Genomic DNA, 16,835 nt, shown 5'->3' with positions numbered 1-16,835 from the left:
TCTTCTATAATCATTCTATGAGGGAGAAAGGAATAGGATATAGAGTTAGGTTAGAGAAGGCTCCTGTGAAGCATAAACACTTGGGCTCAATAGCCTGTTTCTGTGCTTAGAGACTTTCCCTGCCTGTGTTGGCCCACAAACACACAGCGATTGAGAGAGAAGCAATATTAATTACCCCGCCCTTTTCCTCACACACCTCAATCCCATCCAGCCTGGAACAGACGTGTTAGTTTCAGTATTAATTTCACATCTATCAGATTTTAAATACTTATTTTGCAATCCGTTTTTTCACACGATCCCAATTTCCAGGCTACTTGTGTCATTTAAACATATCGTCCCGTCCCGTCCCCTTTTTTCAGGGCAGTCAATGGTTCAAAATGATTTCAAAGTTTCCCGAAAAGTTTGCGAACGAGTTTGCCATTGCACACGGCCTGCGGGCAGCCGGGATCGGCCCTTCCACACGCTCCTAAACTGCAAATAAAAGGATCTGGATCGTAACCGCCCGGTCTCCTGATTCCTTTTCAAGAGAGCCAGTTCTGGGAGCCGTCGCCAGTGGGATTCGGAGGGGAATTTAATTCACCCCTACCCCCGCTTCTCCTTTCGAAGGATTTTAAATTGGAAAATCGATGGATCAAATGAGCGAGACTTTGCCGCTTCTGAAAGACTCGCCGCCCCCGGGAAGCTGCCCCTCCGCCGGGTGAGTCTGGACAGAGTTATCACGAGTGTCGCCCTTCCTGTCTTCCTTCCCCCACCTCTCTCCCCTTCCTATTGGAAGTGTGGCTATGTGTATACAGATGTTGGGCAAGAACCAAATCAGATTTGTGAAGATCCTTGCAGTCGAATAGTTTCTTGTCTGGACTCGCCCATGAAGAATGGGGGTTGCTGGGGTGAGGCACCAGAAAATGTGTGAGCCCGAGGAACCAAACCCAGTAAGGTGGGGGGGGATGGGGTGGGAAAATCGACAAAAAATGGTGGAAAGAAAAAGCAGAGGAGAGAGAACAAAGCAAATCAGGAATTAGAGATAAGCTGATGCCAAGTTTTGATTTCAAAAACCTGCAGCTTGTAGGAGGGAGGTCAGGGGGTCAATAGTTTTGAGGTCTTGAAAGAATGAGTTGGTCAGAGACGATTTCAACACAGTAAGGAGAAATAATGGGGTCTATTTTAACCTTTTTGGGTGACTGATTGGCCACCCATTCAGGCCATGGGGAGGTCCCCCGTGATTTAAATCTGGTAGGTGAACCACGGGGCACCAAACGGAATTCCTAATGCACCTCACCGGATGGAGGTCTTGAGATCGGGGCGGGGTGGACAGCAAGGTAAGTTTTGGAGGTTCGCTCCTGCTCCTCCGGGGCCCAAGAAAATAACATGACTCTTACCCTGGGTTCCATCGCCCGTGGGACGGACGTGTGCACGGAGCAGGCACCCACCAGCTCCGACCTAATCCAACCCAAAATGGCAATCGCGGTCCTACTCGCATCATAGGACCCCAGCTTCCATATTAAAAGTGGCCCATCGCCTGAAACAGTGAATTCAGGAAACGTGGAACATGTTGCCCCAGAGGATCATGAATGCGAAGTCAATTGGATTTTAGGGGATATGGAGAAAAAGAGCATGGAATTGGGATTAAAAAGATAGAATGGCTGAGTGGGTTCGATGGGCTGAATGGCCGATTTCTGTTTCTATTCTGCATTTTTCCTCTTCTGTTTACAGCGCTTGTCTGGAGCAGCGTGAAGCCTTTTCAAACAATTTGTACGGCAGCCTGACACGTGCCAACCCTCTGCCGGGTCAGTTGGAGCCCCGGCACTGTCATTCCAACCAATCATCTGGAGACCATAAGGAAGGGGGCCGAGATCATGCCCGGCGGAGGCTGTATCTAGCTTCTGCTGTCTGCTTGGTCTTTATAATCGGAGAAGTGATAGGTAAAGAAGGAAATAATTTGCATTTCTATAGCGCCTTTCGTGACTTCAGGACGTCCAAAAGCGCTTTACAGCCAATTAAATATTTTTTCTCTGAAGTGAAGTCTCTGTTGTAACCTGACAGCCAATTTATGCACAGCAAGATCCCACAAACAACAATGTAATAAATGACCAGATAATCTGTTTTAGTGATGTTGGCTGAGGGATAAATATTGGCCAGGACAGTGGGGAGAATTCCCTACGTCTTCTTTGAATAGGGCTGTGGGATTTTTTTACGTCCATCTGAGAGGGCAGATGGGACCTCTGTTTAATGTCTCATCCAAAAGTCGGCACCTTTGACAGTGCAGCACTGGCACTTGGAGTGTCAGCCTGGATTGTGCGCTCAGCTCTCTGGAGTGGGACTTGAACTCACGACCTTCTGACTTGAGAGTGCTTCCCACCGAGCCACGGCTGACACCTTGCTACAAGTAAGTGGAAATCTTTTTTTGCAGTGGTACCATCCAAACATGTCCACTTCACGTGTGATTTGGAATGGTTGTTTATTGGGTTGCATCATGGAGCAGACACAAGCCAAGATTTGGTTTTGTAGATCCACTGTGGTTAAGAGTAGGAAGGCTCCAGATTTGATTTTATGTGCTCGGTCAGTTGGGCCCATGGTGGGGAGGGGGCACTGCAACTGGTCTTGGTGTCTTTGGTTGAGGATGGTAAAAATCGGCCAGGGTTCCCACCCCTGGTCACTATCTAAATGACCTGCTGGAAAGGTGCAAATGTGTGGACAGCAAGTGAGAGGGCGGGTTGGCTCCATTGTGATTAAACAGCCCACTGAAACTCACTGCCCAGGTTCACCCATGAAGAATGGCTACTTGGAGGTCAGTTGGTGTCCTTGGAACTGTACCCAGAAAGAGTGACCATCTTCTAGAGGGGGTTATGAGAACATAGGAACAGGCGTAGGCCGTTCAGCCCCTTGAGCCTGTTCCGTCATTCAGTTAGATCATGGCTGATCTGTATCTTAACTCCATTTACCCACCTTGATTCTGTAACCCTTAATACCCTTGCTATCAATCTCAGTTTTGAAATTTTCAATTGACCCCCAGCCTCAACAGCTTTTTTTTGGGGGGAAGAGAGTTCCAGATTTCCACTCCCCTTTGTGTGAAGAAGCGCTTCCTGACATCACCCCTGAACGGCCTGGCTCTAATGTCCTGGATATTTAGGAAAGTTGGAATAAATGTAGTGGGGCTATTGCAACGCCATGTTCTGATCCTTGGCTACCATTCATCTCCCCCACTCAGGAGGATACTTGGCTCGGAGTCTGGCTATCATGACTGATGCTGCTCATCTTTTAACGGATTTTGCCACCATGCTCGTCAGCTTGTTTTCACTGTGGATTTCCTCTCGGCCTGCAACTAAAACCATGAACTTTGGCTGGTATCGCTCAGGTGAGGTCAAATCTGGCATTTGTATCGGGATGTGGACAGCGTCATGTTGTGAATGTAACCAGTTATGTAATGCTTGGTTTGAGTTCATCCGAGTAAATCAACTGTAACGCATTCCAATCTTTTTGCCAAAAACGGTCTTGCGATCACTCTAGGGCATTCTGGCCATGGAATAGAACTGGTTATTAATTGCTTGACTTTAGCATGAATGGGTGGTAGGGGAGGGGTTTATGTGAATCCTGAATGGGTTGAAATTTTGGATACTGGGGGGGGTGAATGGTTTCGGGCAGTAGAGCAAAATGGAAGACAGCGAATCACCTGCCCATTTTACCGTCCGCCTGACTTTTTTATTTTTCTCCTTTTTCTATTGAAGTCGATTTCAAGGCCAATTTGGCTCCCGAGTGTTTAACCCGCCATTTGTATAGATGGGGCACAATATCATGAAGTCCCTCTGGATGAGCATTTCACAAGTCACGACAGTTGCACGTGTCCATTTCTGAGCAGCTCTTCTTGCATATGTCGCCAAAGATCCTTTCACCTCCCACTTGTGGGGAGGACTGTGGATTCCATTTGCCCTGCCCCCTCAATGTCCCGACCATAGCCCCCTGACGGACTTGTATCCCACCTCTGTAGCGGTGCGGTCTGGCACTCCGGCACGCTCTCTTGATATTTCACCATTTCTTGAAATCGGTTGTCGCTCAGTGGGAGCTGGAGCTGGAGCCAAATTGCATGTTTTTCCAAGCTGGCTTTGGAAACACTGACGTGATGGTGACTAACTGTTACATGTTAAAGTGTAATTACATACAGGATGATTATCTTTCTCACAAATATCTGAGGCTTCAGCTCACCTGATGCTTCAGTTGGTAAATGCACCAGGTAGTCTTACCTGGGTCAGCTGTTGGCCTCAGTGTTTTCCCTCCCCCTGCCCCCCCCCCCCCCACCAAAGATTAGGGGAAGAAAGCAGTCAGATTTTCTTATTGCAATCCAGTGACTCCTGCTGGAAAGGGCATGGATGTGGATGTTTGGTGAAGATAGAGTTTTGTTGGGCTATGGAGCAAAGGTGGAAAAATTAGAGATTGAGGTGCAGGTCAGCCATGATCTAATTGAATGCGGAGCAGGTCCGAGGGGCTGAATGGCCTACGCGTTTCTCTTATGTTACTATTCCATCCTTCAAAAGACTACTCTCCGGACTCACGCCTAGGAGGAGGAGGAGGAGGAGGAGGAAAGAATAGATATCCAACGGTATTGTAAATCAAGATTTACCTGTGCCTGTTCTTTTTTGAATCTCTCCAATTATTTTACGCAAATTAACTTTTTTTTCCCTCTTCCTTTGGTTTCCTGAAGAGATTCTAGGAGCCCTGATCTCTGTGTTGTCCATCTGGGTGGTGACTGGTGTGCTTGTGTATCTAGCGGTCAAGCGACTTATTTCTGGCCAGTATGAAATTAATGGTGGTGCCATGCTGATCACGTCAGGATGTGCTGTTGCTGTTAATATCGTGTGAGTATCGTCTTGTTTGTCAGTGGCATTTTGTTACTTTTTATTCCCGGGTTTTCTCCTCTCCGGTCATGAAGGCGCTAATCCTTGCTGGGGCACGGTTTCACTGCTGCCGCTCGGTAACTTGCTCGAGTGGCCATTGCTCGTGTGAGATCCTAGTGAATGTTGGCTGGCTGGCTCGCTGCTCTTCCATGGAGGCATCACTGCTGAGCCCAAATCCATTCTTCACCTGACAAGACACATTTTGTGCTTTTCGCCAGGAGTTACTGAGTAGAGATCAGGAGCAGGGATCCTGGCTGATGCCTTTCCCCTCCTTCTGAGCCCAGGGTGCTGAGAGCAATTTCACATCCCTGCTGTCTGAGATTGAGATCAGTTAACTTGCGACCTTATGGCTTTCTTAATAGCCACACTTTCATGGTGATGTGAGTTTGTAGCCTTAGGAACATTGGAATTGCTGGACGAGAAAAGACTCTGGTCCCTCTAGTGGGCCTTCCACTATCTGGGATACATCGATAATGGAATTATTGACTAATCAGAGCAATCAATCTCTATCAATTAGTCCACAACAGACCCAGACATGATCCAGTTCATCAGCTCTCTCTTTCCCCCAAACATCTTTAAAGCTACTGAACTAAATGGCTGTGTAATATTGGGGGCACCATGTAATTTGGGTTTATGTTTTGCCCAAACCCCCCCCACCTCCCCCCGCACTCCTCTATTCCACTTTGAATTACTGATTCCGACTGCATTGCTGTGTGGAGGCGCCAATCAAAAGACAAAACCTCTTGCGGGAGGGAGGCGGGGGCGGAGATGGGGAAACCATTAACATGCTTCCTGGTGACCGGCCTGCTATTAGGCCTGTGGTCTTGTCTTCTCTGTTACAGGAAATCCTTGACCCGTGGGAGAGTAACACAGTTAAACGTGCTGTCATTTTTCAATTTTAACACATCAGAGGTGTTGTAAGAAGTGACTGCCATAAATTCCAATTTGCTCTTGCCCATTCCTCTCCTGAATGACACTGACTGTTTCTGGAGTACAGTTCCATGGACACCACCAGCATTGTTACCATCTCTCCCAAGTGGTCATCCTTCATGGCACGAGCCAAGGTTCAAGCATTGGCAGGCTGTTGGGTGGGGCTGGGGGAGTGCTTAAGGACAAGGGGTAGGGGCATCACAGACGACCCTGGTCCTATGTGTATACTTGCTTTGCAGCAGAGGTCAGTGGGGTTCACTGGGTAGCAATTGAGATTGGAAACCCTACCTCTTTTTTAAAAAAAAAAATCTTCTCTTCCTATCCCAGTGGCACTGAGGGCCAACTGTACCACCCTTGTCTCTCTCCTAGTTAGAGCTCAGCAAAGTCAGAATGTGAATTAACCCTGGGTCCTTCCCTGTCTGTGGAGCTCAGTACAACATTCACCAGCGCAGATACAAAGACTAAGCCACACTATCTGATTAATTTAAAAAAAAATAAATGTGCCTTTTGATTTTTGTTTTTCGAAACTTAAGACTTGCCATCCCCTCAGTTCTAATTTCTTCCTCTTGCCTGTTCCTTTTCCTCCCCCACAGAATGGGCATCATCCTTCATCAGTCTGGTCACAACCACAGCCACGGCAGTAAAGGAGAGGTCAGATCACAGGACACAGAGTCCAGCCCCCAGGACTCTAGGTCCGTTGGCCGTGTGAACCCCAGTGTACGAGCCGCCTTCATCCACGTCGTGGGAGACCTGTTGCAAAGCTTCGGAGTCCTGATTGCTGCTTATATCATCTATTTTAAGGTAGGCGGGCAGCATTTCAGTGACGATGCTCTTATTTTAAAAAAAAAGATGGGAGAACTTGTAACTTTGAAAAGGGGAGGCTGAGTCTGGAGTAGGGTTGCCAACTCTGACTGGGTGGGGCAGTTGGAGGTAGGAAATTATGTGACAAAACCTCCAGGGATATGTCCAACCAACCAGTCTTTTTCCCCCCCATCTCCAATATTTTTATAACTAATAAAAGTTTGCAAAGATAATGTGGGGGGAAAAAAACCCCACTCTTTTTTTGTTGCCCCTATAATTTTTCTCCCGGGTGTAGCTCGCAGTAATGTCCTAGAGATTAATCTTTAATTGCTGGAGACTACAGGGCAATCCTAGAGGGTTGGCAACCCTAGTCTGGAGGGTTGCCAAACATCGAAGCTACAGCACAGAAACAGGTTATTCGGCCCAACTGGTCCATGCCGGCGTTTGTGCTCCATGCGAGCCTCCTCCCTCCCTACTTCGTCTCACCCTATCACTATATCCTTCTATTCCTTTCTCCATCATGTGTTTATCGAGCTTCCCCTTTAATGCATCCACGCTATTTGCGTCAACTATTCCTTGTGGGAGCGAGTTCCACATTCTCACCACTCTCTGGGTAAAGATGTTTCTCCTGAATTCCCCATTGGATTTATTAGTGACTATTTTATATTTATGGCACCTAGTTTTGGACTCCCCCACAAGTGGAAACATCTTCCGTACGTCTATGCTATCAAACCCCATCATTATCTTAAAGATCTCTATCAGGTCACCCCTCAACCTTTTTTTCTAGAGAAAAGAGCCCAGGCCTGCCTTGATAAGGATATCCTCTCAGTTCTGGTATCATCCTTGTGAATCTGTTTTGCTCCAATGCCTCTATATCCTTTCTATAATATGGAGACCAGAACTGTGCACAGTGCTCCAAGTGTGGCCTAACCAAGATTCTATATAAGTTCAACATAACTTCTTAATTTTTCAATTCTATTCCCCCTTCAAATGAACCCCAGTGCTTGATTTGACTTTTTTATGGCCTTATTAACCTGCGTTGCTACTTTTAGTCCCAATGCGCTTCACAGGTGCGTTATCAGACAAAATTTAACACCGAGCCACATGAGATATTGGGACAGGTGACCCAAAAGCTTGGTCAAAGAGGTAGGTTTTAAGGAGCATCTTAAAGGTGGAGAGGTTTAGGGAGGGAATTCTAGAGGTCAGGGCCTAGACGGCTGAAGGCACGACTGCCAATGGTGGAGCGATGAAAATCGGGGATGTCCTACACTAGATGGTGAATTTGCTCTCAAAATATTGAGGTTTTTTTTGTGTTTAAACATCCAACTTGCTGCCTGGGGTTCCATCAAATCACTCCCGTATGACATTTCCGGGATGTATTGCACAGGGGTCAAGGGATCAGAGGCTCCTGACCATGTAATAGTCCTTTCCTTGCTTTCAATCTCCTAATGTGTCGGGTGTTTTGAATACGTGCTCATTGCATTTGAATAATTTTCTTTTAATCTGTGTTTAGCCTGAATATAAAATTATGGACCCAATCTGCACCTTCCTTTTCTCTGTGCTGGTTCTGGGGACCACCATCTCCATCCTGAAGGATGTGCTCCACGTATTAATGGAAGGCAAGTCCAGAGTTTTTAATTTTTTTTTTTGCTGTTACGAACTCTCAAGTGAAGGGCAATGGTCCATGGTGCTGGAAACCATGGAGAGTGTAGGTGAGAAGATGAAGAAAATGAGGAACCACCATCCTTTTTTTTTGAAAAGCCTGTAGGTTGGAGGAGGAAGGGAAGGGTGAAGAGAGGTAAGGGGTTAGAGTCATAGAGTTATACAGCACGGATAGAGGCCCTTCGGCCCATCGTGTCCGCGCCGGCCATCAAGCCCTGTCCACTCTAATCCCATATTCCAGCATTTGGTCCGTAGCCTTGTATGCTGTGGCATTTCAAGTGCTCATCCAAATGCTTCTTGAATGTTGAGGGTTCCTGCCTCCACAACCCTTTCAGGCAGTGAGTTCCAGACTCCAACCACCCTCTGGGTGAAAAAGTTTTTTCTCAAATCCCCTCTAAACCTCCCGCCTTTTACCTTGAATCTATGCCCCCTTGTTATAGAACCCTCAACGAAGGGAAAAAGCTCCTTAGTATCCATCCTATCTGTGCCCCTCATAATTTTGTACACCTCAATCATGTCCCCCCTCAGCCTCCTCTGCTCCAAGGAAAACAAACCCAATCTTCCCAGTCTCTCTTCATAGCTGAAGCGCTCCAGCCCTGGTAACATCCTGGTGAATCTCCTCTGCACCCTCTCCAAAGCGATCACATCCTTCCTGTAGTGTGGCGACCAGAACTGCACACAGTACTCCAGCTGTGGCCTAACCAGTGTTCTATACAGCTCCATCATAACCTGGTGGGGAGGGGGAAATCATTTACAGTAGGTGCTGGGTAGGGATCGGCACTGGGACCACTGTTCACAATTTACATCAACGATTTGGACTCTGGAATTGGAAGTACAATTGCAAAATTTGCAGATGACACAAAATTGGGGGGTGTAGTTAATACAAAGGAAGAATCTGTTAAAATGCAAGAGGACGTTAATAAGCTTGCAGAATGGGTGTGTAATTGGCAAATGAATTTCAATATAGATAAGTATGAGGTGGTGCATTTTGGTAGGAAAATTAGGGAGGTCACATGCTGCTTGGATAATAGTGTGAACGGGGTAGAGGAACAAAGAGATCTCTAGATACAGATACACAAATCTCCTAAAAGTAGCGACACAGGTTAATAAAACCATAAAAAAGGCAAATCAAGCACTGGGGTTAATTTTTAAGAGGGATAGAATTGAAAAGCAGAGAAGTTATGTTAAACTTGTGTAGAACCTTGGATTACTGTGGACAGTTCTGGTCTCCATTTTATAAAAAGGATATCTTTAGGCACTGGAGAAGGTGCAAAAAAGATTCACAAGGATGATACCAGAACTGAGAGGATATACTTATCAGGAAAGACTAATCAGGCTAGGGGTCTTTTCTCTTCAAAAAAAAGAGAAGGCTGAGGGGTGACCTGATAGAGGTCTCTAAGATAATGAAAGGGTTTGATAGGGTAGACGTAGAGAAAATCTTTCCATTTGTGGGGGAGTCCAAAACTAGGGGTCATAAATATAAGATAGTCACTAATAAATCCAATAGGGAATTCAGGAGAAACTTCTTTACCCAGAGAGTGGTGAGAATGTGGAACTCGCTACCACAAGGAGTAGTTGAGGCAAATAGCATAGATGCATTTAAGGGGAAGCTGGATAAACACATGAGGGAGAAAGGAATAGAAGGATATGCTGATAGGATGAGATGAAGTAGGGTGGGAGGAGATTCTTGTTGACCATAAATGCTGGCATGGACCTGTTGGGCCGAATGGCCTGTTTCTGTGCTGTAGACTCGATGGGTTGCGATGAGTCTTGATTTCGACACCATGAGGATGCAGGAGGAGGAAGAGCAGCTATGATGGGTTATTTATAGCTCTACAGTAACCATGGTAGCAATGATTTTTAAAATGGATTGGAAGAGGTGTATAGAGGGGAGAGAAAGATTGGGGCTGGAGACTGAGCATCCCCTATTGGAGGATGTTTTTCTTGTATCCTGCCCGGGAGTGTGGGAGAGGTTTTAGAACTTCTCCAGATATGAGAGCAGGGTTTGAGTCTTGGATGGATTTTCAGGGAGTTAAAAAATTGTTTAGAAAGGAGTGTTTGGCACAAAAGAAGAAACTAAAGTCAGTTACAACAGTGGAGGAGATGTGAGAGTTTCGTTTGAGATCAGAGGGGACAGGAATAAGAGCCCAGAAGGAGTGATGATACACGCTCGTTTAAAGCAAAACCTAAGTATTCCCACTGAAGCTCTGCTCTGTATTTTCACCCAGGTACTCCAAAAGGAATGGACTTTAATGACGTTAAAGAGACTCTCCTGTTAATTGATGGGGTGAAAGCGATGCACAGCCTCCACATCTGGGCGCTGACCGTGAACCAGCCCGTGCTCTCTGTCCACATCGTCATCAGTAAGTACCAGAGTACGGCTCTCGTTGGCAGAGATTACTGTAGGTTGTGTTTGGAATCTGTAGCTCAGTGGGTAACACTCCTTGCCTCTGAGTTAGAGGGTTATGTGGGGTCATGCCTCACTCCAGAGATTTTGAGCACATACCCCAGGCTGACACTCCCAGTGCAGTACTGAGGGAGTGCTGCACAGTTGGAGGTGCCGTCTTTCGGATGAGACGTTAAACCGAGGCCCATCAGGTGGATGTAAAAAATCCCATAACACTATTTCAAAAAGAGCAGGGGAGTTTTCTCCTGGTGTCCTGGACAATATTTATCACTCGAACAACATCACTAAAACAGATTATCTGGTCATTCTCTCATTACTTAAGAGTTTAGATAAAGTAAATAAAGAGAAACTGTTCCCATTGACAGATGGGTCAAGAACCGGAGGACACAGATTTAAGGTGATTGGCAAAAGAGTCAAAGGCAACATGAGGAAAAATAATTTTTACGCAGCGAGTAGTTATGATCTGGAAAGTGCTGCCTGAAAGGGTGGAGGAAGCAGATTCAGTCGTGATTTTCAAAAAGGAATTCGATAAATATTTGAAGGGAAAAAATTTGCAGGGCTACGGGGGAAAAAACAGGGGAATGAGACTAACTGGATTGCTCTTTCAAAGAGCCAGCCTGGGCCGAATGGCCTCTTTCTGTGCTGTAACCATTCTATGATTCTACTGTTTGTGGGCAAATTGGCTGCTGCGTTTCCTACATTATTACACTTCATTGGCTGTAAAGCGCTTTGGGACGTCCTGAGGTCGTGAAAGGCGCTATATAAATGCAAGTCTTTTTTTTTCTTTTTGTTGTATCTCATTAAAGGGGAGAACTTTGAGCACGACTTACTCTCCCACCGCCAACAGACAGTGTCTGTTCAATCGATATTATAAAATATTCCAGGGCTGGGAATTTCCTTTGAGCTGCTCCCACTCCGCTGGGATAACTTTGCCGGAAACCCCGTTTACGCATCACGCGTGTAGTTTCTGCCATGCTTACGGCAAAGTGCTTCTGCTCTGGCATCGTAAATCAGAGGAAATTCTCAACCCTAATCTGTTCCGGAGTGGAGAGTCCCATGTCTGGTCTTCAGGTAACCCCTGGTGGCCGTCATATTTACCCACTACACTTCAAAAGTATTTTATTGGCCATAAAGCACTTTGGGACATCCTGAGGTTGGGCAAGTGGCGATATAAATGCAAGTCTGTTTATCTGATTGTTTTGATACAGTTTTAAATTGCATTTGTTATGGGCAGCCTCCCTCACTGCTTTAAAACCAGATAGTTGAACGCAATAAACCCCCTGTCTAGGGTTGCCAACTCTGGTTGGACATATTACTGAAGGTGGCATCACATGACCTCCTGCCCTGCCCTGCCCCCACACCTGTGATTGGTTGCTCATCCTCATGGTGCCCTGCCTTCCCAACCAATTGGAAAGTGAATAGACTCTTCATTACCCAATTGGATGATTCTTGAGTGTTGGTCAGCCTTTTTTTTTCCTGATATTGTTCAAAGAAATTTTTTTTAAAAAAACCTTTTTTTTTACTGTCCCTATGATTTTTGTCTGGGGTGTTGCTCACAGCAGCGTCCAGGGGATTAATCTTTAATTCTTGGAGCCTCCAGGGCAGTTCTGTAGGGTTGGCATCCGTATTCCTGTGGCTGTACTACTGGAGGAGTCGGGTCTAAGGCCCAGATATAAATAAGCCAGTGTTTCCTTCCTGTCCTGTACACTAGAAGGCAGGCAGGAAACAATTAGTATTCTGATATTTTCCATAATTATATAAAACTGAAAGGATTTAAACAACAGTGGTCAGGGCAATGTTAATGAGACTGCCAATTTGCAGTAATTTTTTTTATTTGTTCATGGGATGTGGGCGTCGCTGGCGAGGCCGACATTTATTGCCCATCCCTAATTGCCCTTGAGAAGGTGGTGGTGAGCTGCCTTCTTGAACCGCAGTTTTGGTTTTACGCAGGCCACAAATGACTGCAGTACCACATAATACCAGCTGATGGGGCTGCTGAGCATCAGAAAAGAGGCTTTCTCCTCCACAGCACCACCATGTGGCGGTACAGAGGTGCTGCAGTAGGAAACATTGTCCTTTTTTGCTTAAATTGTGGGCCTGTAATTTTATAAATGGAGGGAGAGACACGCAGCGGTATTTGACCTGGACATCCTGTGTGGATATAGCCTGAAAATGTTTTAAAAGGGACCGAAAGCAAAATATAATTTTGACAGAGTTGCTGGGGTGCATGAGACAAAACATCTACTATGGGGCTCAATAATTGAGCCAACACTCAGATGTTGTACAGGTATTTAGATGGTCTATTTGCTGAATTGAGCCTTACTGATTAATTATTGTAAGATAACCCCTTTAACCCACAGGCACAATGATATTAAATAATGTCATGATGTGGAGATGCCGGTGATGGACTGGGGTTGACAATTGTAAACAATTTTACAACACCAAGTTATAGTCCAGCAATTTTATTTTAAATTCACAAGCTTTCGGAGGCTTCCTCCTTCGTCAGGTGGTTAAGATGATTAAAGGATTTGATAGGGTGGATAGAGAGAAACTATTCCCTCTGGTGGGGGGAGTCCAGAACAAGGGGGCAGAACCTTAAAATTAGAGCCAGGCCGTTCAGGGGTGATGTCAGGAAACACTTCTTCACACAAAGGTGGGTGGAAATCTGGAACTCTCTCCCCCAAAAAGCTGTTGAGGCTGGGGGTCAATTGAAAATTTCAAAACTGAGATTGATAGATTTGTGTTGGGTAATGGTATTAAGGGTTACGGAACCAAGCCGGGTAAATGGAGTTAAGATACAAATCAGCCATGATCTAATTGAATGGCAGAACAGGCTCGAGGAACATCGTTCACCTGACGAAGGAGGAAGCCTCCGAAAGCTTGTGAATTTAAAATAAAATTGCTGGACTATAACTTGGTGTTGTAAAATTGTTTACAATTAAATAATGTTGCTAGAGTTCAAAAAGACCCAGTATTTAGTGGGTAGAGCAGATAACCAGTGCAAAGTATGACTTAGTTGGAGGGAGACAGTCTCACAGACCTAACTAGTAAAGGAGACAGATTATGAAACATGGCTACCTGCTGAAGACTCTTGACCGAGTCATCTTAAGCTGTGTGATGCTGGTGGTCCCATTAAGCAACACAATGAGATGGTTGAGACCCCACAAGGCCCCAGCTCTGTCTAATGAGTTAGTTTACACTGATTATTTACTCCTAGTATGGGCTGTGAGTTGTGATCTAGGAAAATAGGAACAGGAGGAGGCCATTCAGCCCCTCTAGCCTGTTCTGCCATTCAATTAGATCATGGCTGATTTGTATCTTAACTCCATTTACCCGGCTTGGTTCCGTAACCCTTAATACCCTTACCCAACAAAAATCTATCAATCTCAGTTTTGAAATTTTCAATTGACCCCCAGCCTCAACAGCTTTTTGGGGGAGAGAGTTCCAGATTTCCACCCACCTTTGTGTGAAGAAGTGTTTCCTGACATCACCCCTGAACGGCCCGGCTCTAATTTTAAGGTTCTGCCCCCTTGTTCTGGACTCCCCCCACCAGAGGGAATAGTTTCTCTCTATCTACCCTATCAAATCCTTTAATCATCTTAACCACCTCAATCAGATCACCCCTTAATCTTCTATACTCGAGGGACTATAGACCTCGTCTATGCAACCTGTCCTCATAATTTAACCCTTTAAACCCTGGTATCATTCTGGAGAATCTGTGCTGCACCCCCTCCAAGGCCAATATATCCTTCCTGAGGTGAGGTGCCCGGGGCACCTTGGAGGGGGTGCAGTGCAGATTCTCCAGATAGGGTCTAACCAGGAACTTTATATAACTGTAATGTAACTTCCAGTCCCCTTGAGATAAAGGCCAACGTTCCATTCGTCATTGTAATTTTTTTGTACCTGTCCAGTAGCTTTTAAGTGATTTCTGTAATCTAACAGCTGCGTTTCTTGCAGATGACGATGCGAATGCTCAGGTTATATTGGCCGAAGCTAACCAGATGCTCCAGAGCAAGTTCGACATCTACTCCACCACCATCCAAATAGAAAATTACTCTCGTGATATGGTCGAGTGTAGGGAATGCCAGGAGCCCAGAGACTAGTTCTGCCAGTGCATGGAATTTCTCTAGTGTGTATGTCTGAGAGAGACATCACTTGTGACCACATCTCCGGGGAATCACTCCTGAATGAGTTGAGTGCAGAGGCAAGATGGTGTGTGAAGTGATCTTACCACTGACTGACCCAGAACCCAAGCACCATAGGTGAGAGTCAGTTTTTGCATGTTGGAAGGTCAAAGGTCAGGCTCTTACATGCATCCTCATTGAGCATGGTCATAAATGAGACTTCAAAATGATATTTGAACATAAATGTACCAATTGGGCATCCAACTGGCACCAGGAGAGCTGTTCCCTCTTTGTCTGTGCCTTCTGGGAGGGTGATGGGAGAGTTAGTAAGCTTTTGTGTTGATGTGGCCTAGGTTCATGGGTGTAACGTGTTTTAGACATGACTGCTCTGCCCTTTGTCTCTTTCCCCTCAATGTGACTGAACCCTGTTGATTGGAGGTTAATGCTGGGTGAAATGACACTTTTTTTTAATAGTTATCATTCAATGTCGGAGAAATTAACTGCCTGTTTCCAGGTCTTTCATATTTATGCAAGAGTTCTTAATGTAAGTTTTTTTGCTGAAACAAATAAACACTGTTTGAAATTTGTAATCCCTGAAGTTGTATGATGTCTTGTGTGTCAGCTTGGCTCCATTGGTGACACTTGTCACCTCCTGATCAGGAGGCTGAGAGCTTTGAGTCCCGCTCCAGGGCTTGAGCACGTAATCTGGGCTGGGACTTTATCCCTCCCTCGTACTACACAGCACTGTCTGTGAGATGTTAAACTGAGGTCCTGTCTGTTCCGGCGTACGTCAAGAGACCCCACGGTGCTACTTCAAGAACAGGGAGCTCCTGCTGATGTCCTGGCCAATATCCTACCCTTGACCAACACCGCCGAAAGCAGACTGTCCAGTCAATTGTCTCCTTGCTGTTTGTGGGATTTTGCTCCAACAGAGTGACTGCTGTTTGCCTATGAAAAGTGACTCATCGTGCAAAGTTTCTTAAGGGATTTTTTGATATGGGGTGGAGCAAAAGCAATGCAGATCTCATTAACCTTTTAGTGTAATTCTTTGGTTATAAAAAAATTATGTGAAGGTTACATCAAACCTTCCTCCATAAGTAAAGTTTAAATATTATCCCCAATGCTCATTTTGATGAATCCACTACACAACAACAACTTGCAAAGAATTTACAGCACAGAAACAGGCCATTCGGCCCAACTGGTCCATGCTGGTGTTTATGCTCCACGTGAGCCCTCTCCCATCTTATTTCATCTCACCCTATCAGCATATCCTTCTATTCCTTTCTCCCTCATGTACTTATCTAACTTCCCCTTAAATGCATCTATGTTATTTGCCTCAACTACTCCTTGTGGGAGTGAGTTCCACATTCTCACCACTCTCTGGGTAAAGAAGTTTCTCCTGAATTCCCTATTGGATTTATTAGTGACTATCTGATATTTATGGCCCCTAGTTTTTGGACTCCTCATGAGGAAACATCTCTACGTCTACCCTTTCATAATCTTAAAAACCTCTATTAGCTCATCTCTCAGCTTTCTCTTATCTAGAGAAAAGAGCCCCAGCCCATTCAGTCTTTCTTGATAGTTATAATCTCTCAGTTCTGGTATCATCCTTGTAAATCTTTTTTTGCATTTTCTCCAGTGCCGCTATCTTTTTTTTGTAATATGGAGACCAGAACTGTTCACCGTATTCTAGTGTGGTACAACAACAACTTGCATTTATACAGTGTCCTTAACATCGTAAACTGACCCAAGGTGCTTCACAGGAGCATAATCAGACAAAGACTGTCACCGAGCTAAAGGAGGCGATATTAGGACTGGTGACCAAAAGCTTGGTCCAAGAGGTAGGTCTTAAAGGAGGAGGGAATTCCAGAGCTTGGGGCCTAGGTCACTGAAGGCACGGCTGCCAATACTGGGATGAAAAAGGTGAGGGGTGGACAAGAGGCCAGAATTGGAGGAGTGCAGAGTTATGGAGGGTTGCAGGCCTGGAGGAGGTTAGAGAGAAGGAGGGGGTGAGGGTATGGAGGG

The 16,835-nt window shown here is 45.6% G+C and overlaps 1 protein-coding gene across 1 annotated transcript; it reads left to right on the top strand.

The window, feature by feature from the left end:
- Positions 1-204: 204 nt before the first annotated feature.
- LOC137342877 (proton-coupled zinc antiporter SLC30A2-like) lies at positions 205-15,404 on the top strand. Its single transcript, XM_068007051.1, has 8 exons — positions 205-697; positions 1,711-1,919; positions 3,206-3,352; positions 4,694-4,847; positions 6,410-6,617; positions 8,131-8,236; positions 10,508-10,642; positions 14,644-15,404. The coding sequence occupies exons 1-8, from the start codon at positions 627-629 to the stop codon at positions 14,787-14,789; spliced, it is 1,176 nt and encodes a 391-aa protein (XP_067863152.1). The 5' UTR covers positions 205-626; the 3' UTR covers positions 14,790-15,404.
- The last annotated feature ends 1,431 nt before the right edge of the window (positions 15,405-16,835 follow it).

Source organism: Heptranchias perlo, chromosome 26 (assembly GCF_035084215.1).
Source record: "Heptranchias perlo isolate sHepPer1 chromosome 26, sHepPer1.hap1, whole genome shotgun sequence".
In the NCBI taxonomy this organism is placed as follows: domain Eukaryota; kingdom Metazoa; phylum Chordata; class Chondrichthyes; order Hexanchiformes; family Hexanchidae; genus Heptranchias; species Heptranchias perlo.
This window is presented reverse-complemented; position numbering and strand designations above follow the sequence as displayed.